Source organism: Dioscorea cayenensis, chromosome 8 (assembly GCF_009730915.1).
Source record: "Dioscorea cayenensis subsp. rotundata cultivar TDr96_F1 chromosome 8, TDr96_F1_v2_PseudoChromosome.rev07_lg8_w22 25.fasta, whole genome shotgun sequence".
Taxonomy (NCBI): Eukaryota; Viridiplantae; Streptophyta; class Magnoliopsida; order Dioscoreales; family Dioscoreaceae; genus Dioscorea; species Dioscorea cayenensis.
In genome coordinates this window covers 12,170,380-12,193,572 of record NC_052478.1, presented here as the reverse complement: position 1 = coordinate 12,193,572, position 23,193 = coordinate 12,170,380, and the positions used below count along the sequence as shown (strand labels likewise).

General features: G+C 36.9%; 2 protein-coding genes and 2 non-coding genes across 7 annotated transcripts; 3 read left to right on the top strand and 1 right to left on the bottom strand.

Moving 5' to 3' along the window:
* Positions 1–1,688: 1,688 nt before the first annotated feature.
* On the top strand, positions 1,689–1,795 carry LOC120267985. The gene has a single exon (XR_005538656.1). It is a non-coding gene; the product is annotated as a small nucleolar RNA R71 (small nucleolar RNA).
* An 11,249-nt stretch (positions 1,796–13,044) lies between these two features.
* Positions 13,045–13,611, bottom strand: LOC120267283. The gene has a single exon (XM_039274955.1). The coding sequence runs from the start codon at positions 13,609–13,611 to the stop codon at positions 13,045–13,047; it is 567 nt and encodes a 188-aa protein (XP_039130889.1).
* Positions 13,612–14,636: 1,025 nt separating this feature from the next.
* LOC120268082 lies at positions 14,637–14,742 on the top strand. Its single transcript, XR_005538752.1, has one exon. It is a non-coding gene; the product is annotated as a small nucleolar RNA R71 (small nucleolar RNA).
* Positions 14,743–16,767: 2,025 nt separating this feature from the next.
* Positions 16,768–23,025, top strand: LOC120267432 (pentatricopeptide repeat-containing protein At5g48910-like). Of its 4 annotated transcripts, XM_039275087.1 has the most exons (3): positions 16,768–17,411; positions 17,511–19,487; positions 22,051–23,025. In XM_039275087.1, exons 1-2 carry the CDS (start codon positions 17,078–17,080, stop codon positions 19,265–19,267), a joined length of 2,091 nt encoding a protein of 696 aa, XP_039131021.1. In that variant the 5' UTR covers positions 16,768–17,077; the 3' UTR covers positions 19,268–19,487; positions 22,051–23,025. The 4 variants fall into 4 exon arrangements, with proteins under 4 accessions (XP_039131021.1, XP_039131020.1, XP_039131019.1 ...); XM_039275086.1 differs by having other exon boundaries at positions 16,769–19,487; positions 22,205–23,025; XM_039275085.1 differs by having other exon boundaries at positions 16,769–19,487; positions 22,111–23,025.
* The last annotated feature ends 168 nt before the right edge of the window (positions 23,026–23,193 follow it).

Here is a 23,193-nt window from a genome sequence, read left to right as displayed (position 1 = left end):
CTCTATACCAAGTGTCATAAATTCTTCATTCTCCACTTCTTGATCTAGCAACCCATCCAATGGATCCGGACATGACATTTCCTGCACGTATTCATCAATTAGCTCATCAGTAGTGTCAAGAAAATACAGAGTATCATCAAAGTCAAGAGAATGTCGCATGGCTTCGGTGAGGCGGTATGTTAACTTGTCATCACCAACTCTTAGTGTCAACTCCCCACCGTCCATGTCAATGAGAGCTTTGGAAGTGCGCAAGAACAACCTCTCAAGTATCAATGGAATCTCGGCATCCTCATCAACACCCAACACTACAAAGTCCACAGAAAATATGTATTTGTCAACTTTTACAAGTACGTCTTCAATGATGCCCCTCGGATATCTAACTGTTCGGTCGGCCAATTGAAGTGTCATCCGAGTAGGCCTAGGCTCTCCCAAGCCTAGCTTCTGAAAGAACATATAAGGCATGACGTTGATGCTAGCCCCTGAATCCGCCAATGCCTTATCTTCACCCAAGTTACCAATATTACAAGGAATGATAAAGCTTCCGGGGTCTTTTTTCTTGTTCGGAATATTTTTTTTGCAATACTACCGAACATGAAGCATATAAAATCACAGATGCACTCTCCTCCAACTTCCTCTTGTTGGTCAAGAGGTCCTTAAGAAACTTTGCATAACGAGGCATTTGAGACAATGCCTCCATAAATGCGATGTTGATGTGCAATTGCTTGAATAGACCCAAGAACTTCTTGTATTACTCATCATTTTGGTCGTTCTTCAATCTTGAAAGATAAGGGATTCTTGGCTTCTAAGGTGAGGGTGCCACCTCCTTCTCTTTGGCTCTATCCTCAACCTCCACGACCTTGGGTGATTCAAAATTGGTCTTCTTACTAAGGAGTCTACTCTCAACTTCATGACCATTTTTCAAAGTGATTGCTTTCATATGTTCTCTTAGGGTTGTCTTCATGTTGCTAGGAAAACTCCCTTGAGGTCTTTCCAAAAGTGACTTTGAAATTTGGCCCAGTTGACTCTCTAAGTTGTGCAATGATGCGGTGTTGTTACGAAGTGTGGCTTCAACAGATTAAAATCTTGTATCCGATGATTGAATGAACTTGGTCAAAGCCTTCTCTAAATCGGTCATCCGGTTTTTCAACCCTGAAACTCTATACTCCATGTTCGGAGCTTGTTGTTGTTGTTGGAAACCCGGTAGTGCTATGGCCTTTTGTTGCCCTTGATTACTTCAAGAAAGGTTTGAGTGGCTCTTCCACCCTGGATTGTAGGTATTGCTATACGGATTTCCTTGGCCTCTCATTGCATTACCTACAAAATCAACCTGTTTCACGGAAGTGGTACCACTAATAGAAATCGAGCAATCAGATGGAGCATGTCCTCCCCCATACCCAGTACAACTCATCATTGCTGCCCCTCTAGGAGAAGTTAGAGTGTCTAACTTCATGCTCGATGACTCAACCTGGGCCGCTAATGATATGACTGCATCAATCTCATGAAGTCCGACTACCTTCTTTCTGTCTCATGTGTTCCATTGATAACTGTTCATAGCCATTTCTTCAATAAGATGTCGGGCTTCTTCGGGGGTCTTGCTTCCTAAGGTACCTCCTACTGCAGCATCAAGTAATTGATTTATGCTTGGGTTCAAACCATTGTAGAAAGTTTGAATGGTTATCCACTCGGGGAACCCATGCTGAGGGCATTTCCGCAAGAGATCCTTGAACCTGTCCCATGTCTCAAAAAGAAACTTCAATTCCGTTTGTACAAAAGAAGATATCTCATTCCTAAGGTTCACAGATTTTCCGGGAGGGAAATTTTGGGCAAGAAAAGCTTCTGTCATCTCCTCCCATGTAGTGATTGATGCTCTTAGTAATGAATGTAGCCATTGCTTTGCTCTCCCTTTTAAGGAAAATGGGAAGGCCCTCAACTTGATAGCATCATCTGTTCCACCATTAATCTTGAGCATGTCGCACACTTCCAAGAAGTTGTTAATGTGATTATTGAGATCCTCATCGCCAAACCATTAAACTGTGCTAACTGCTGTAACATTTGGATGAAGCCTGGCTTGAGCTCAAAACTCTGAGATGTGATCATTGGCCGCACAATACTGGATTGCGTGCCAAGAACTATAAGTCTTGCATAATTTGAGAGTGCCCTCTATTACTCATGTTGATCTGCCATATTATCAGACCCTTCACCTTCTATCTCAGCTTGATTTGACTGTTCTTGCACATGTTCTTTCCCTTTCTATAAATTCTTCTTCTAATATCCAGATCACCTTCAACCAATGTTGAAGGATTTCCTCGAGTCATAACCTGAAGCTGCAACCAAAGAAAGAAAAAAAAATCAGAATAATGGAAGAATAAGTAAGTATGAAATAGAACAAGTGATGAATAACTATAATAGCAAAGTGCAAAATGCTTCCAAAACGCCTATTCCACAACAACGGCGCCAAAAACTTGACACACCCTTTCCGTGTGTGTACCGCAAGTGCAAGGTTATCGAAGTAATAAAGTATCCTGATGGGTGGGTAGTCATATCCACAAGGAATAGTGATCAGAAATATAAGTATTGTTGTTTAACTATAATGAAGATGATTCAAGAGTGGTATGAACAATATCAATACAAGTAAAAATAAAGAAAAGAAGAAAGAGACACAATAGAAATAAAGAGAGGCAATCGATAGAAAATGGGGCACTCGGAAATCGCTCACCATAGGACTATTGTTTCAAGTGTAAGACCAATCATTATATCTCCTAATTGATGTTTAATGAGTCGTGGAAATTCAAAAACACACGGTCTCAAACCTAAGGTCAACCGTGACTAACCCTACACTATGCCCCGGCGGAAAGGAACACTCTCGATGCCTCACACAAGGCAAGGTTGCTTCAAGCTCTAGGGACTCCAAGTGATAAACCATATTCCGTAATATAGATCTAATTCTTTGGTCCAAGCGAAAGACCCCTAGTCACGATTAAGCCCCAGCATTAAGGATTACTTTAACACTTCACTCTGTTGTTCACTCTATTGTGACCACAAAGAACTCTTAGTACTTCACTCTATTGTGAAGTTTGTCTCTTAGTACTTCACTCTATTGTTCACTCTGTTGTTCACTCTATTGTGACCACTAAGCCCCAGTGGAGTTTGTCTCTTAGTACTTCACTCTATTGTGACCACAAAGAACTCTTGGAACGTGGAGGTAGGATAAATCACACCGGAATGGAAAGGGGACGTTCCGCTACCTCTCGACTCACCCTCTCCACCTTCTCCAGCCTAGCTTTATCTAATCTTAAAGGCGTGTCACCCATCAATAAGGATTACCAAGATGGATTCTCAACCCTAGTGTCATTCTAAGGAAAAATCGATACAACAAGCATTCAAGGATGGAACTCAATTAAAGCATCAATTAAAGAATCATAATAAAGGTCAATGAAACAAAATCATCCTAGGGTTTATAAGTCCAAGCACCCATTAGGGGTACACCTCTCCATGGAGCAATACACAATTAACAATAAAATCAATAATGAAAACATGCAATCCGTAGATAAAACCCCCTTATAGTCCATATCGATGGTCTTATGGATCCATCTCGTCTTCTCCAAAGGTTCCCTTGTCAAGCCTAGGGCACATCTCGCCGAATCGATGCCAACGAAAACTCCCCCAATAACTCTCTTCCAAAGGAATGCGATGTTGAAGGCCGTAGAACCGCTCTAAAGGCCTAGCCAAAGCTTCTCCAAAACCTAGCCGCGAGCACCTCTAAAGATGGGAGAAAAATAGGGAAAAGATCCTTCAAAACGTCTAAAGGCGCGGTATTTATAGGGGTTGGAATCAGGCATCCACACGGACATGTGGAATTTCCACACGGCGGTGTGGATTTCCAGATTTTGGTTTCCTGTGAGATGTGAACAGTAACTACTACAGTGATTTACTACAGTATGCTAAATGCTCCCGAATCCACTCTTATCATCGAGGCCATATGAATGGGTACACATCCATGCTGTATATCACGTTGTGTCATCAATGTAATCACATTGACGAAGATCTTGCTAGTATTGCACAAGTCGGAACACGTGAGTGTGACTGCCTTTATGCCCCTTCACTTTGCGTATTCGCTTGAGCACAATGGAGGTTGGCACACACACTCACATGTCTTTGAGCACAACTTGTGTCTTCACGTTTGTTCACTCCAAGACTTTATCAACAAATGCATCCACGATCTACTTTTGGTTTCTTTCTTCCACAATTGTCTCCATAACCCTATATGCACAAAAGAGCACATATACACACGAATAAGCGATAAAATCTGAGGAAAGTAATATTCAATGTAAGAAAAGAATACTTCGTATTACTTATACACAAGCACTTATCAACAATACCAACAACTTAACCACCAAACTATACTATATGATTCACTTATGTCTAAATGTATATATATTTGGACCTAGATTTTTGCAAATTAGTTTCCTTATCTAGCAACTCAACGAACTCTAGTGGTTTATTGGTTTGTAAATTAGCACCACTTTAGCACCTCAACCTAGCAGTTTAATGAACTATAGTGGGGTTTTGCCAAAAAAATTTGCAAGTTTGATGTTGGAGGAAGAAGAAGAAGAAGAAGAAGAAGAAGAAGAAGAAGAAGAAGAAGAAGAAGAAGAAGGTGGAAGTGGTTGTGTCCATGCCTATAATAGTGATGATGGTGATAGTGATAGTGGTAAATGATAGTGGTAGTGGTGGTAATAATGATGATGGTGCCGATAGTGATGACAGTTATGGATGAGAGTTACAATGGTAGTGGACAAGAGTGATGGTGAGGAGGAAGGAAGAAAGAAAAGAGGTGGTAGTGGTGGTGGTGGTGGTGGTGGTGGTGGATCAGAGTGGTAGTGGATGACCATGGCTGTCACACCCACCCCTTCTACCGAGGTAAATGTGGCACCCATCAGTTAAAAATCCATTTTTAACTGGAAACTGATGCCCCTCAAAAAAACAAATCAGACTTACAGATTATAATTTACAACTTTACACCAACTACAGGATTCAAATACATAAATACAACAAATATAATTACTCAAATTTGCGGGTACAACCGCTACAAGATCACGACAACAACAAATACAAAGAAAGGTATGGGACCCATTACAATCTTGGACTCAACCTTGACTAGCTCTATAGTCGAACAGTGGTCTACTAGGGTCCTGCTCCTGCAACTACAACATGTTCAGTTGGTCGATAGTGGCTCAATAATTTCAAATAATTAAGTGTAGTGTACATAAAGTGTATAAACATCAATTCTCAAATAATTTCCCAACTTTTACAAATACCAGAATTTTAGAAAAAAAAAATACAACTTTAAAGAGCTTTTGAAACATAAATTCATCATAAATCAACATCAAATCGGATTTCTCAGAAAACACAAATTTTGTGAGGGATTGCCCTCCTAAGAGCGACAGCTGGCTTCGCCCCCTCACCACAATTCAAAATAACATAAATTTCAAATTCAAAATAAAATAATACCCAACACTCACCCAGCATAACATGGTCTAGAAACCTCTTTGACCTTCGCTATGGCCGCGGCTAGGTTCAAAGTCGTCAAGGAACTCATGTCCTTAACGTTGACCCATCAGTTCGCCGGTCGGTGACCCCGGCTACACAATGAATATCCAGTCAGGGTTCTACGCTCCCACCTGAACTGACCCTCGTAGAAATCAACACTCAGGTCCACCACGCCACCTCTAAAGGTGGCCCGTGGGGACCCACTACTGCAGTAGTCGGGCCTTAGCCCGCAATCACCGTCGAAACCATCAAGTAGATATAACAATAATACAATCGGTATAAATCATATCACAGGATCTTTATCCAGGACAAGCATTCACATCTCGGAAATAAATATTATTTTCCAGAAAGCCAATGCCAAAAGTATAACAATGCATAAACCAGTAAAGTCTAGATCCATGATACCATTCCTATACCAGGAATGAAAACTAATTCCACAAACAATGCCAATAAAACATTTTAATATGCTCACATGGTTTCACAAATCATTCCAAATCAAAACATATGTAACCATCAAAAATAAACACATGAAGCAAATAATTAAATCATATAAACGTGTATTTTTACTATTTAAAAATACATATAATTATACAAAATCATATATATCAATACGATCGTCATGGCACATCAACGGAAAATAAATAATAATAAATATAAGTATATTTCAATAGTATACGCAATTAAACATAATTAAATGAAATAATTAAACCATAATTTCCAAAATACTAGCCATTAAATAATTATTTTCAAAATAATAATAATTATCTAATAATTTAAATAATAGCCACTATTAACTCATCTGGTTTCCCTTGGTTTTCTTGCTAGACCTGGAACTCCCTCCCAATCCTAATCAACACCTAACAGGAGAATAGAATAAAATAAATAAATACGACAACTAAAAACATAATTGAACCCAACAGAAAATACAAGAAATCAATAACCGACTTTCTAATTAGGCCCACTCACTCCAATCAGTTAAAACACAACCTTGCATAGTTAAACCGGTTTCCAATTGCATTTAAATAAACCCAATTTAGGCTAGACCATTCTGAACCAAGCTCAAATTCACTGAACCAAACTCAATTTCACTGAACCAACCTCAATCTAGCCAACCAGCCTTGAACCAACTCCAATTCTTATACAAAATCTATTGAACAAGCTTGGTTCAACTGAACCCAAATTTTCCTTGAATTGGTTCAGCCCAACATCCAAACCAAGCCCAAATCAGTCTTAACCCACTCAATTTAACCAAACAATCCAAGTCCAACCACATTCAACTTGATTTGATCAAACTTAGACCAAAATCAATTCAATTGAACCCAACCACTCCAATTCTCATCCAAACCCAGCTCCAATCCATTTAATGAACTTTTGACTAAACCAAATCAAATTCTCTTCACTTGATTTGATCAAGCCCACTCAACCAAATTAAACCCAACTCAATCAATTCAATTCAACTCAACCAAATCAATTCCAATCCAACCATCATTATTAACATCTTAATCATCATCATCATCAATTAATTAACCAAACCAAACCCTAATCTCGGTGCTACAGTAATGCTATAGTAAAACCAAAAATCTCATCCTCCATTCAAGCTAGATTCATCACAAATACAAGATTTTTCCAAAACAAATTTCAAACTCTTATCATCTATAACAACATACCAAGTTTTTCTACTCAAATCCATCATTTTCTTCATCAAATCAACAATATATACATTTATCCATGCATACATACATCCATGCCAAATACAACACAAATAAAGGTCCTTTCCAAGGCAAGCCATCACTCCGGTGAGCTCTCTCCGACGATCTCCATGCCCCTCTATTTAAAAAATCCTTTCAAACTATCCAACAATCCCTCAATTATAACACAGTATTTCAAAAAGATCCCTGCCGCCTTACCTTTCAGTCCTTAGTTTTCAGAACATTTCATGTCCATCCTTTTTCTATTACTCTTTAATCCAAAATCTTTTAGAAACTTTCACATTTAGGTCATTGTTCTTCCCAGTTGGGGTTTCTCAACAAGATTGCTCTGTAGAAAAATCTTAATGCAACTGTAATAATACCTTCAATACATTTTCCAACAGGTATCCAAAAGTTCAGGGTATTACAATGGCGATGATGAATAAGAGTGGCAATGATGGTGAATGAGAGTAATGATAGTGGTGGTTATGGGGGACCATGTGATGATGAATGAGAGTGGCAATGGTGGTGGACAAGAATGAAGGCGATAGTGGTAGGTGATGGTGAAGAGGAAGAAGAAGAAAATGATGATGATGATGATGAGAAATGAGAGTAAAGGACAGAATAAAATTGTCCCCTGCCTAGAAAATTAGCCATAATTTAGCAGTTCGGTAAACTCTGGTAGTTTATTACATTGTAAAGTGCCTCCATTGTCTAGCAAGTTGGCACCTTAACCTAGCAACTAAACTAATTTTAATTGGATTTTTGAACAAAAAAAAATGCAAGTGTGAGGATTTGAACCATGGCCAATGAGTTACAACACCAATACCTTAACTACCAAACAATGATATATGATTTATTTATTTTTAAATTTATATATATTTGGACTTGGATTTTTGAAAATTAGTTTCACTATCTAGCACTTTAGTGCACTCCAGTGGTTTATTGCTTTGTAAACTATCACCACTACTTAGCAGGTTGGCATCTCAACCTAGCAGTTTAGTGAATTATAGTGGTTTTTTTGCCAAAAAATTGCAAGTTTGATGATGGAAGAAGAAAGAGGTGATGGTGGTCATCATGTCCATGCCTGTAATGGTTATGATGGATGAAAGTGGTGATGGTAATGACGATGGTAGCAATTGAGAGTGGTGGTGATGGTGGTGGTGGTGGATGAAAGTAGTAGTGATAGCATCGGGTGGGGCGGTGGCAATGACGAATGAGAGTGATAATGGTGGTGGTGGGTGAGGTAGCGGCAGTTTCGGGCGCGGTGATGGCAATGATGAATAAGAGTGATAATAGTGGTGAATGGAGTGATGATGGTGGTGATGATGGATGATGGTGGTAGTAATGGATGAGAGTGGCAATTGTGACAAAGAATAAGAACAAGTTGGACAAAGTGAAAAGGAAGAAACAAAAGGGAAAAAAAAAGGCCAAGGTTAATTTCGTTTTTGTGTTCAATAAAAAATAATTAAAATTCTGATTTGATGTCGGTAGGTATTGCATAGTCAATTATATAAAAAGTAAGGTCTTTTAGGGCATTATTAAAATTGGAGGTCTTTTGTTAGCCAGTTTGAAACTAGTGAGGAACTGTATAATATTTTGCTATATGTGTAATTTTATAAAATTAAAAGCACATAACTAAAAACTCTGTGTATTTCTATTTTGATCATATGGTTCCTTTCAATTATTTAGCTTTTTTTTTTATCTTTGTTATTCTAATAAATTTTTTTATCTGGTTTGTATGTTTAATATTTTAATAGAATACAGATTTACTTCTCACAACTATGGAAGCAAAGTCAAAACAGAGCTCAATGCAAGTGTGGCAACTGATATGTGGTGAAAATGGAGTTGCATATATAATTAAGAAAGTTGAAGGCTTGTACTAGAGGGAGAGATAAAGATTGAGTTCCTACCATCATTGGTTGGGTTTTGAATGGTAGTTGCGTAGTTAGGATTAGAGCAGCCACTTGGAACGCAAAAGATGGGCAACTTATATAGCATGGACCAAGTTATAGACTGGAAAAGATCTCAGCCGTTCAATCCTCTTAAGTAACACGTCCTGCTCTCATATTATAATCGAGATAGTTGGTTATTTAAAAAAACATGTTTCCTTGTAATAAGGAGAAGATTGATTGTTTTTTATGAAGTTATAATTGTTAGTTAATGTCGCAAAATTATATAACACCATTAGAGGCATGCAAAAGCAAGAATAAAATTACGATATGATCTAATTGTTGTAATGAACACACAATTTTAATTGATAGATTTAGAAAATTACCTCTAGATGTTCGAAAAATTTTCTTTTGATGTGCCGAATTTGTCCTCGGATTGTTGTAGATCTTCTAGCACTGAACGAAAGTCCCACACCTCTAGATCACACGCCGGAATTGAGAAACAGTCTCCTATACTTTTCCAAATAGCGGCTAGGGTTAGAGAATTAATTGATCTTTTCTAGGGTTAGAAAGGAGTCATGTTTATAGAAACTTCATAAAACATGATGAACACTATTTAATTATGAAGTCTGATTCAAATATAAAACTTCATAGCATGATAAATATTATCATTGAAGTTCATTACATATATGAGTCCTAATGTAACTAAAACCACTTTTGTTTTTAAGTCCTTATAATTTTGATTAATTATTCGACTCCATTGAATTTTAATCAAAATTTAAACTTAAGACAAAGTCCCTAAACCAATTTACAATTTTACTAATCCCATGAAGTAAAATAATAAATTGACAATTTTACTCCTACACTCAAAATGAGACTGATTCTTAATTCCTTTAAGCGTGACTCCCTAGGTTTTGATTAATAATGGGAGGATACCAAAGGACGTGGGTGACGCTTAGCCAGCCCCGTGCCCTCACATTGTAGCCCAATTGAACATGAATGAGTAGATCATTATGAACCTTTCCGATTATGATTACCATATATGTATACACCCTTTATTCTTATATCCCAACCGAGTGATAGCCATGGTAATTGTCAAACTCACTGAACTCGATCGTATGATAATAACCATAGTAGAGTAAGATTACCAACCTATCCTTCATGTCCCACATGATTAGTTTGATTGCCTTGGCCAAGGCCTTCTAATCTCACATACTTATAATCACATAGGATACTAACTCGTTTACTTCCGAGAGAATGAATTCCTTCTTGGTGATTACTTATAGTTGATACTTGCCCGACATAGTCACACTTCGAAGTCGGCCCTACCAAAAGATAAACTGAGCCTAACGACTCTAGTAACAGACTAAACGTCACAAGCACATTATAACCATGATACATTAGGTCTAAAGTCAATTCATATGATCATAACCAATAAATAATCTCAAACATTAACTATTAAAGAGTAAAACCCATGTGATTGGATTATTGTGAGTCATGTTCGAATACACCAATTTCAATGATGTATTTATGACATATGCTCCCATTATTTTATAGTGTTCAACTACCACTCTTTGTCAAAGTATATGTCATACAAATCCTTACAAATCTTTAACACCCAATTAAAGATTCTCTGATTTGCAAACTATTTAAGTGTATAAGTACTAAACTCTTCTAGTGATCTCCTCTTTATCCCACAAAGAGTAAAATGTTTAACTTAATACACATGGACTATGATGTTCAAAACTAATTTAAAATGGCATCACAAGATTTATATAAACATCAAATAATAAGAATTTATAATACAAATGAAATGCCCTAATATAAGTATCTTCATTGGCATTCGAGGGCATAATCCTAACAATAATAAGAATGAACTCTTCTCCTCACTTGACTCTTCCTTAATTTCTCTTCTCTTCTTCTCTTCTCATCTTCTCTTGTTCTCATCACTAGTATTAGAGACCTAGGTCTTGAAAATTTCTATGATGAATAACAGCAAGAAACAAGATCTTAAGGATCTTGAAAATCTTATCAAAGAAATTGATGAGAAGCATAGTAAAGCTATAGAAGAAAGCAGGATGTAGAGTACCAAGGGCATGGAGGAACTCAAGCTGATGATTGCTAAAATGGCACTTTAGAATACAGAGAGAACACTTCTAATGTTGCAGGAAATTCCTTATGAAAGCTTGGGAATTCTTGGTCCAGGGAAGAGTTCTCAAAGCACTCATCACTATACTAAATTGGAGTTTCGTACTTTAAATGGAGATTATCTCAACGATTGGATATATAATATCGAGCAGTTCTTTGATTTTGATCTCACTATAGAGTTAACTAAAGTGAAAATAGCATTCATAGGTTATTCTTGAAGACCATGGAATCAGAAAGAATGGTTTCTTTGAAGGAATTTGTGGATGCTTTAATGGCTTGATTTGGCGAAGAGGATTTTGTGGATCCTGTGTGTGAACTCAAGAAGTTGAAACAGATAGGATCTCTTTAGTACTATTTTATTAAATTTGATTTGATGCTTAGTAAGACTGATCTAAGATGGTGTTCGTTTGGAGGGTTTTATAGTTACATGTAACTTGAGTTACTGGATTTTTAGAATTCCAGTGTTTAAGTTCACAGGATTTCAAAAACCCATATAACTCAAATTACATTCAATGAGGGATTTGGTTTTACAGCCAAATTGGGCGTAAAACCAAACCCTTTATTTTTAAACTTCTTCACATGCATAACTTGTGACTTACATGTGACCAATCAAAGAAAAACAAATATTATTAAACATTCATGAATGCCTTTGTAGAGTGGAAAAATTATAAAATCTAATAAAAAAATTTAATAATGATTTTAATAACTAGTTTAATAATAAAATTAAGAGTTAAAATGATTAATACGATAATTAAAATCATTTAGCATATATGAAAAGTTCATAAATACTCTTTTTGTTGGGTTAATAATTAAGTTAAAAAATTATAAAATGTAATAAATTTTTTTTGTTAAATATACTAATAAATTTAATAAATAATTTAATAATAAATTAGTAGTTAAATTAATCAATACGGTATTTAAAATCATTAAAATGACAGTAAGATATTTGTAATGTAAAGAGTTTTAATTTCAAATTTATAAATTTCTTTGACCAAATACAAGACCTTATAATACAACATCTTCAATTACATCTAACCAAATACTAAATTTAACTGCACTGTATTTTAAAATTCATGTATTTTTAGTTATATTGCAACTGAAATCCACTGTATTCACAGTCCTTTTTTACTCTTCCTTAGTCTCTCTTCTCTTCTTCTCTCCTTCTTTGTATTACCAACACAAACTTAAAAGAGTGTAAGCTCACTTCCCTCAGATCTATATAGAAAGTGTGATGCATTGGTAACGGATAAAGTAGAGGTAATTTTTAAATTTAATTTAATTTAAATTTGAAAATAAAAAGTTTTAAAAATTAGAGATGTTTCTGGGATATGATAAATTTTGAAAAAAATTTTCCCAAAGGGTTCATTTTTCAACAACATTGGCCCCACTACGAAAGAAAAGTATCAATGGGTTTTCCTCCATAACTTCCTACACACATTCAGAAATAACATCATTAGTAACATCAATTGCAAAACAAGTCTCATGGCCTGGTGAAGTTTGATGACAACTTTTTCATCACCAACTCGTAACACCATTTGTTCATCATTAACATCAATTAGAGCATTGGATGTTGCAAGAAAGGCCCGACCCAAGATAAAAGGCACTTCCATTTCTTCATCAACGTCAAGAATAACAAAGTCAACCGGGAAGATTAATTTAACCCACTTTCACAAGTATATCTTCCACCACACCCGTTAGGTGTCAAATTGATCGGTGGACCGACTGAATTATCATCTTGGTTGGAGTTAGTTCGCCTAACCCCAACTTTATGAAGATTTTGTAGGTATTACATTAATATTCGCACCCAAGTTGGCTAATGCACACTCCTCAATAGAATCCCCAATCACATATGGGATTGTGAAGCTACCCGGATCCTTCAACTTCCTAGGCAATTTGTTTTGTGGGATAGATGAGCTTTCTTCACTCAATGTCGCCATCAACACTTCTCCAAGATTCTTCGTATTGGTGAGGAGATTCTTCAAAAACTTAGCATACGTAGGCATTTGTGTTAATGCATCTACAAAAAGGAGGTTGATGTGAAGTTGTTTAAACAACTCTAGAAACCACTTGACTTGGTCATCGGTTTCTCTTTGCTTGAGCCAGAAGGGGTAAGGAATTCTTGGTTGATATTCCTTAACAACGGTCTTCTTGACTACTTCCTTCTTGCCCCCTTCTTCTTCAACTTCAATCGATCTTACTTTTTCAGAACCTTGGCTCTTTTCCGACCTTATTTCAACTTCTTGGCCACTTCTCAATGTAAATGCTTTCACATGCTCTCTAGGATTCACTTCCGTGCTTCTTAGAAGGCTTCCTTGAGGTCTCTCCAATAGCATCCTAGCAATTTGGCCAACTTGATTCTCCAAGTTTTGTATAGAAGCTTGTTAGTTCCTCAAAGTAGTTTCAATAGATATGAGGCAATTGCCTTGTGTTTGAAACTTCACTTCGGTGGATTGCACAAACTTTATCACTAGCTCATCTGTACAAAAAGGAGGTTGATGTGAAGTTGTTTAAACAACTCTAGAAAGCACTTGACTTGGTCATCGGTTTTCGCTTTGCTTGAGCCAGAAGGGGTAAGGAATTCTTGGTTGATATTCCTTAACAACGGCCTTCTTGACTACTTCCTTCTTGCCCCTTTCTTCTTCAACTTCAATCGATCTTACTTTTTCAGAACCTTGGCTCTTTTCCGACCTTATTTCAACTTCTTGGCCACTTCTCAATGTAAATGCTTTCACATGCTCTCTAGGATTCACTTCCGTGCTTCTTAGAAGGCTTCCTTGAGGTCTCTCCAATAACATCCTAGCAATTTGGCCAACTTGATTCTCCAAGTTTTGTATAGAAGCTTGTTAGTTCCTCAAAGTAGTTTCAATAGATATGAGGCAATTGCCTTGTGTTTGAAACTTCACTTCGGTGGATTGTACAAACTTCACTTCGGTGGTTGTAGGTGGCACTATAAGGGTTCCCTTGTGGCTGATTCATTCCACTATCATAGTCCACTTGTTCAACTTTACCCTAGGATGCACTTACAATAGGGCAATCGGTGGTAGGGTGCCCTCCATTACAAGTTTCACAAGACATAATGGTAGCTGCTCTTGGGGTCATCATTCTATCAATATTTTTGCTCAATGACTCCCCTTGAGTAGCTAAAGTCGTCACCACATCCACTTCAAACACACTGCCCGCCTTCACTTCCTTGGCCCTAGAATTCCATTGGTAACTATTCATTGCCATGTCATCGAATAGTTTCCTAGCCTCCTCTGGTGTCTAGCTCCTAATAGCTCTACCAGCCATGACATCAATAGTTTGTTTCACACTTGGAGTTAATCCTTGGTAAAAATTCTGGACCTCCATCCAACCCAGTAAATCATGTTGTAGGCAACGAGTCAAAAGATCCTTATATCTCTCCCAAGCTTCATAGAGTGTCTCACCATCTTGTTGAGTAAAAGAGCCTATGTCGTGTTGAAGCTTTGTTTTCCTCCCAGGTGGAAAGTAACTAGTTAATAATAGCTTGGCTAATTGGCCCCAAGTAGTAACCGAAGCTCTAGGAAGTGTTCGCAACAATTCCTTAGCCCTTGACTTCAATGAGAGCGGGAAGACCCTCAAATGGATAACATCATTAGAAACCCCATTTAGCTTCAACATACACAAACTTCGAGGAAAGTGCTTAAGTGTGCATTGGGAACTTCATCCGGTAGGCTATGAAATGAGCACCATTGTTAGACCATTTGGATGAAAGCCGACTTGAGTTCAAATATGATGACCGCAACAGGGGGTCGCACTATGCTTAATTGAGTTCCATCAAGTGTGAATCTAGCATAGTCGGCCAAAGTCCTTGGTTGTCCTTCTTGTTCGGCCATACTCATTGAATATGTACTCTCAAAGTTTTGAGCCAACTATCTCACTCTCTTATGTAATGTTCTCTCAATTTCTGAATCTTGCTCAACAAGTCTTGATGTGTTCAAACAGGTCATGCACAAGCTTCTGAAAGTAAAAAAAAAAAGAGAGAGATATGGTCAATGAATCCCCAACTGAAAATTGTAAAGCAAAGAAAAGGAAAATGCTGAAAATAAGAAAGAAATAAAAGAAAAGACAATAGCTAGTCTAACAAATAAGAGTGTTCCTGATACATCTAGTCCCGGGCAATTGTGCCAAAAACTTGGTCGACTCATGTTGATACTTACTCAAATATATGTGTCAATCGAAGTAATACATGCAAAAGAGCAAGGTCGAATTCACAGAGACTAGATAATACAAGTATTATCTCTATCTTTGCTAGCTAACTAAATAACAAGGATCAATTTTAATAGCAAAACAAACCAATAAAAGTAACAAAAGACCAAATCGAGAGAAATGAGAAACCAGAAACGATAGATAAAACGGTACCTGGATTGGCTTCACTTGGGAAATTAAAGATTATGATGATTGCAATTCGATAAAGATAAATCCTCGGCTATTCGAATCAAAGGAAATCAAAATCCAACTAAGTGCTCTCTCAAGACTCCTTAGTGACTAATCCTATGCTAAAGGCGGAAGTGAATCTCTCCTACTCCTACCCTCGCATGATTGCAATAAGCTCTAGAATTTCCATGTCAAGAATCGGAGGTAAACTACCAAAATTCTAATAGAAATTTACATGGCATCCTAACTATCTCTAGCAAGCATCAATGATATTTATTCATCTATGTGTGATCTTCTCACAAGAATCTTTCGATACACAAGTAACATCAAAATGGTAAAGCCTCTCTCGATACGCATAACCAACAAGATAAACAAAGATGAATTCGAAAGCAGAAGGTAATTTATATTAAAAAGCAATCAAAAGATGAAAGTATTCCCAAGCTACATTAATCCGGGCATCCAAGGAAGTAAGCTTTCCATGAGGCCCAAGCTCATCGCTACAAAGTGTTTTTCAATCTCTAAAACCCTAGACATGTGAAGAAAACCCCCTCTCAATACCGTGCTGTTAGAGTTGATCTGAGCCGCTATCATCGCCAATGGATCGTCACTCTGGCGACTCCTTCGAACTCCTCCATAAAATCTTCAAAGCTCTCTCCAACCCTAGCTAGTCGTCCTCAGCTCCTTTTTCAGAAATTCAGCTAATACTCAGATGCCCTAAAACCTTTGAAAACTTTTATTTATAATTACAAGGACCCAATTGGTACATGGGCAAGTACATGGGTGTGTATCTTGCTCGTGTAACTCTTAGGACAAGCCCAATATCTTACAATCCTCGATGTACACGGCTGGATGTACATGCCCGTATACTTCTTCCTTTGGCCTTGTAACTCTTAGGTCTTTTCCTCACTTTTGCTTTTGAGTTGCACATCCATGCATCTTTCTTCCATGTTTTAATTTGGAACATGCTCTGCAACTCTTTAAATGTACACGAGCATGTTCTTCATCTACATGGCCATGTTCTTCTCGGTAGAAGGGTGATTGGGGAGTACGCAGCCGATCACACAGTGTCCACGTGCTTCTCTGAGTGGTCCTCTTCCGAAATGTTCACCGGTGTGTACCTTGCCCATGTAATTCTCTGTTTGTTGCCCATCATTTTACTCTTGATTTTTATTCCTGATTTCCTTCCTTTGGCTGATGTTTTGTTTCTTTTGTTTTATAAAAAATAATGGAATAATTAAGTAACAGTCATACATGAAAACATGCTCTAAAGAATTGCTTAAATTCAGAACAGAGCACTTATCATCATACATATTCCCCTTCCTTTTCTTTGCCTCCTACTGCGGAATGAGTTAAGGCACAGATCATCATCATCATCATCATCTTCATCTTCATCTTCATTGCTGCATGATCCATCCCCAAAAGCTCATAAAACGCTTCCAATGGCCGACCCCTTCTTCTCTCAACCAAACCACCCAACTCCACGCCCACTTCATCATCTCCGGCGCCGCCATCCCCCACCCCCTCTCCTACCCCTCCACCGCCCACCTCTCCTCACGCATCCCTAACCCCTCCACCTTCTACTACAACACTCTCATCCGTGCTTACTCCCGCTTCCATCTTCCCCACCTCTCCATCCTCATCCACCGCCAAATGATCACCAATGCCGTTCCTCACGACTCCCACACCTTCCAGTTCTTGTTCAAGTCCTGCTCCCTCCCTTCTATGTCGCTTCTTCATGGTAAGGTCATCCATGGACTGTTCCTTAGGCTTTTCCCCGAGTTTGATGCCTTGCCGCTGAACTCTTTGATCCATTTGTATGTTGCGTTTGGGTGTTTAGATGATGCAAGGTGGGTTTTTGATGGGATTGGGATGAAGGACGTTGTATCTTGGACGACCATTGTTGCTGGGCTTGCGAGAGCTGGTTGCTTGGATGATGCCCGGAAGCTGTTTGATGAAATGCCTGAGAGGAATGTTGTTTCTTGGACTAGTATGGTGTCTGGTTATTCTCAGGCTGGACGTGCGGCGGAGTCGGTAGAATTCTTTAAGAAGATGATTTCGGATGATGTCTTGCCAGATACTGTGGCGATGGTTGCGGTGCTTTCAGCCTGTGGGCAGTTGCGGGATTTGGGATTGAGCAAATGGGTTCATCAGTATGTGATTGATGCAGGCATTGGTATGAGTGATAATCTTGCTGTTGCTCTCATTGATGTCTATGCGAAATGTGGAGATCTAAATTCTGCTCGCCAAGTTTTTGACTTGAATGGTTGGAAGGTTCTTCCAGCTTGGAATGCTTTGATTGATGGTTATTGCAAAGTAGGTGATGTAGACATGGCTCGGTCCTTGTTTGATCAGACGGAAGTTCGTGATCTCATCACCTTCAATTCGATGATCTGCGGGTACATCCAGAGTAGTCAGCTCAAGCAAGCATTGCATTTATTTGTTGAGTTGCGCACTTCTGGATTTCAGCCTGATAAGTTCACAATGGTTGGCTTGCTCTCAGCTTGTGCAAACTTGAATTCACTAGACCAAGGCAAGGCCTTGCATGCTTATATCGAGGTGAGCTCAATTGTTTTTGATGTCTTCCTAGGGACTGCATTGTTGGACATGTACGCAAAATGTGGGAGGATGGATGAGGCACTGCTTGTCTTCAATAGAATGCGTGACAAGGATGTGATGACCTGGACTGCAGTTATTTCAGGCCTAGCCATGAATGGAAAAGGCAAACTTGCTCTTGAACATTTCGCTTTGATGCGGAAATTGAGCATAAGGCCTAATGCAGTTGCGTACATTGGTGTCCTGACTGCGTGTAGTCACTCAAACCTTGTAGAGGAGGCTCGCAAACACTTTCATGAGATGACATCTTTATACAATCTAGAGCCTGAGGTTGAGCATTATGGCTGCATGGTAGATATTCTTGGTCGAGGAGGACTATTGGAAGAGGCGGTCAAGCTTATTGATAGCATGCCGATTAAGCCAAATGCAGTAATTTGGGGATCCTTATTAAGTGCTTGTAGAGTTTACAAGAATGTTGATGTAGGTGAGAAGGCAGCAAAAAACATTCTTGCTTTAGAGCCCAATGAGGATGCTGTCTACGTCCAGTTATCCAACTTGTACGCCAATTCAGGAAATTGGGCCAGTGCCTCCAAGATCAGGAGACTGATGGAGGAGAGGGGAATAAAGAAGACAGCTGGTTACAGCAGTCTCAGTGTGGCTGGGCAAGTCCACAAGTTCATTGCAGGTGATCGGTGTCACCCTGAGATCAATGAGATTGAAGCTATGATGAATGTGATGGCCAAAAAATTAAAGTTGGCAGGATATTTACCGATCACATCAAAAATATCAGTTGATGTTAATGAGGAGGAAAAGGAGCAAGCATTATTTTTGCACAGCGAGAGGATAGCAATTGCTTATGGACTTATGAGATTGGGAGCTAGTTTGCCAATTCACATCACAAAAAACCTTCGTGTCTGCGAGGATTGCCACATTGCTATCAAGCTTATTGCGAAAATATGGAACAGGAAAATCGTGGTTAGAGACCGGAGTCGCTTCCACCATTTTAGTGATGGGCAGTGTTCTTGCAATGATTTCTGGTGAATTAATCAATCAGATGGTCTGCTACTTGCTGATCCATGTCAAGTTTCCCATTCTTGTACTACATGGATCGTGATATGCTTATTCATGTGCAAGAGCATTACAGAAGGAGTATTGTTTGAGACATTGAGTTGATGGTGGTTAAGCAGAAAAGGAATAGCATGTCTCCAACTTGATACAGATTCATTCCCATGAAAGTTAGGAGCACCAATACTAGTTTGAGGTATTTTTTCTCATCCTTCTCCATCTTCTGTCCTGGCCATTCCCTGATCATTGATGTTGTTTAGTGTTCATGTTCATACTTTTCATGCGTGCATTTCATGCATAGATTAGTAAATTATATGATGATACAAAACATTAGTAAGAAAGCTTTGGCCAATTGGATAACGTGATTTAATAATAAAATCTCAAGCGCTTTTTGGATTAAAATTTGATTAGTTTTTTTAGGATTTACTTTTGGATAAGAATCTCTGCATGCACTGCACCTCTGGAATAAGTGTTGAATATCTGCTTTGCACTAGACTGGCCGATCACCTCTTCAGAATGATTATATTTTTGTTCATGGCCTATTAAAAGTACAAGGCACTTTGGTGGATCCTCATATATAGATGACAAAAGAAAAACGATTGAAGACAGTTTGATAAGCATTACTCAAATTATGGAATCAGTAGGATACGGTATCAAATGAATGTTGTTCTATCATTGACCATAAATTTCAATATGAAAATAAAGCTGAGTTTGAAGAAATGGGACTTCCTGACCCGCTACAGAGACAATCACAGCTGGGCATAGCTGAACGACTCCTAGAATGCCTGTGTGGGGATAGGGACAGGGATAGAAATAGAAAAGAGAATTGGGGATGAGAACAAAAGTAATGTTTTGGTGGAGGGAATGAGAATATGAATAATAGAGGGTATAAAAAAATTCTTTACGTAAAATTACTTTTATACTCTCTTTCATTTTAATTAAATATTATATTTTAATTGTAAAAAAATAATAATTATTAAATAGCTTTAATTTTTATAAATTTTTTTTAAATAAGTTATTGAAGTATTATTTTTTAAATAAAATTTTAAATAAGTTAATTATATTTAAGGATAACTAATTTTTTAATTTATAAAATAATTTAAATAAATGAATTAACTATTTTAATTATTATAATTAAATATTTTAAATAAAAATCCACATTAATTATTATACATTTTTATTATAATAATTAAAATAGTTAATTCATTTAAGTATTATCCAATTTAATTTCTATAATTAAATAGTAATTAAATAATACATTTTAACTATATTTTTAAGGTATAATCACAAAAATAGTCCTTATACTTTTCTCTTTCTTCCCTTTTGGTCCCTCTACTCAGAAATACTCCCAACTAGTCTTTTTACTTTTAAAAATGTGCCCACTTAGTTAGAAATATTCCCAACTAGTTCTTCTATTTTTAAAAATTCGCCCACTTAGTCCTTTTAGTTGGGTTATTTTTAAAAGTAGAGGGACTAGTTAGGAGCATTTCTAACTAAGTGGGCATATTTTCAAAAGCAGAGAGTCTAGTCAAGAGTATTTCTGAATAGAGGGACAAAAAAAAGAAAGAGAAAAATAGAGGAAAGAATTAGAGTATTATACCTATTTTTAAATAAGATAAAATGGACAAATTTTTACTTTCTTAAAATAATTTCAGAGTCTATCTCAATTTATGATTATTAAATGTTTAGATATTTTTTATTTAATTATGATAATTAAATATTTTGATGACATAAATTAATTTAATTAAAAAGTGATTTAATTATAAGAGGTATGGGGTGCATTATAATAATAATTGTTTTTATTTATTAATGGTAAAATGATAATTAAAGGGCAAAGAATGCTCATGCCCCCAAATTGGGGCATGAACAATCCATAGGTTTTGAGGGGATGAAATCCAGCTCAATTTCATTCCCAACTCTATTGGTGTATGCCTATTACATGCCACAAGAATTGGAGAATTGGTGTATGCCTATTACATGCCACAAGAATTGATCCCCATTTTAATATTTGCATCCAAACGAACACAATATCGTCGTTAAGCAGAGAGAATGATTCAAAGTTGTTGGAGAGTTGAACATAGAATAAAAAAAGCACAGCAATCATGGCAACTTGCTGCAATCTAATCCTTGGCTGGTTATTGTGGATACATTTCAAAATCATCAATGTTACTAAAATAAATTCACTTTCACCATCCTGATTTGATAAAGAATTTGTTAAATTCCTTACAATTTTGATATTTACTTTCCTCTTGCATGTAGAATTCACTTTCTGCCATAAACTTGCTGGAAAAGTTTTCTTTTTTATTTTTTTTTCAATTTTCAAAACTTACCCAATTCATTTTAAGGTCCCCTGGAAAAGCATTGGCCTTATCTCATGAATTACTCTCATCCAATTGGAATACCTAAATCTTGATTTATGTTGAGAAAGCCACTACTTCATTTGCTTCTCATCCAAAGTTCTTTATAAATATAGTTTCATTTCTCATTTACAGTCATGATCCTAGAGAATGGTTGTATGTGTTAAGTGTAAACCTATGTTATTGGTGATTTCCTTCTAGTTATTCTCCACCTACTTCAAGATCATATCGTCAAAAAATAAAAAATAAAATAAAATAAAATAAGACTCACTGACATATCAATTTCTTCTGTCCATATTTTTTACAACTTGGTAATTATTTTTCTCAAGCTTGCTTAAATCAATTGATGATACACATGAGAAATTGTTTAAAATTTAAATTTCTGGTTCACATCCATGACAGAGATCTGTTTGCTGAATTTCACATGAAAAAACTGACACAAAGATTATTGTTTGATAAAAGTGATCCTGATGAAGCGGTTCACCTCAAAGATTGACAGTTCACTCACTGAATTAACAATCTTTAGCTTGATTGTTGCATTCGCTTTCCTGTTCAGCTCAAGATCCTCGACAAAAAGCATTGCACGTTCGACAATTGGAAGAAGGCAATAGAACAGATCATCTTCAACGACCGCGCAACAGCAACATGTTATCCATGCTACTATCCTTTGCATTATGAAGGATTGGCAATAAGCTATCAACTCTATATCAGCAATATGCTGTTGGGTGCTAATACAGTTCACATTATGAAGGATTGACAATGCTGTCAATTGATTGTACTATAATTCACATTATGAAGAATCAGCAATACAGAAAGTCTCAGAATGAGCTGACAATGAATAAATACTAAGCTTGATCATCTGATCATATTTTATTCAATGGTTACTAGTAATCATTTTCTAATTTTTTTTTTTTTTAGTAATTTGAGTCTTGATACATAACTTTGTAGTTTGTATTCAAAGATTACTAGTAATCCTTTTTTTTTTGTGGTTTACATCTTGATACATAACTTTTTCCTGTATTCTTTGAGTTTCAGTCAAGTATCAAGATTCAAGATGCCTGCATGTGTATTCAAACAATTTGGAGACCACCAATTGAATGCTCCATTTTATTCTGATTTTCATCTGATTTATATCTGATTAATTATTGTTGATATATGTCATTGTGCTACAACTTTGATTTCCTAACTTCATAGTCTCTAGATTTTTTTTTTTAGTTTTCAGGTATAATTTCAATATCCATGATTCTATCCCCTTCTGTATCAACTCTTGCTTCACACACACACACACACAAAATAAAATAAAATAAAAATCCATAATTTAGAAGATATTATATCTGAATGTTTCTATCCAGCTCAAAAACCAACATCTACCACACACAGACATCAAAATAACAGAACAAGATATTTATTGCAATTTACACAGTAACTGCACAGCATCAGCATTCAAATTAATAAAAAAAACAAAATTAAGGACAGAAGAAGCCTTCTGAAAGAGCAAACCCTAAATGACTCTTTGGCTCAAGAGCCTTCTTAGCAAACTCCATC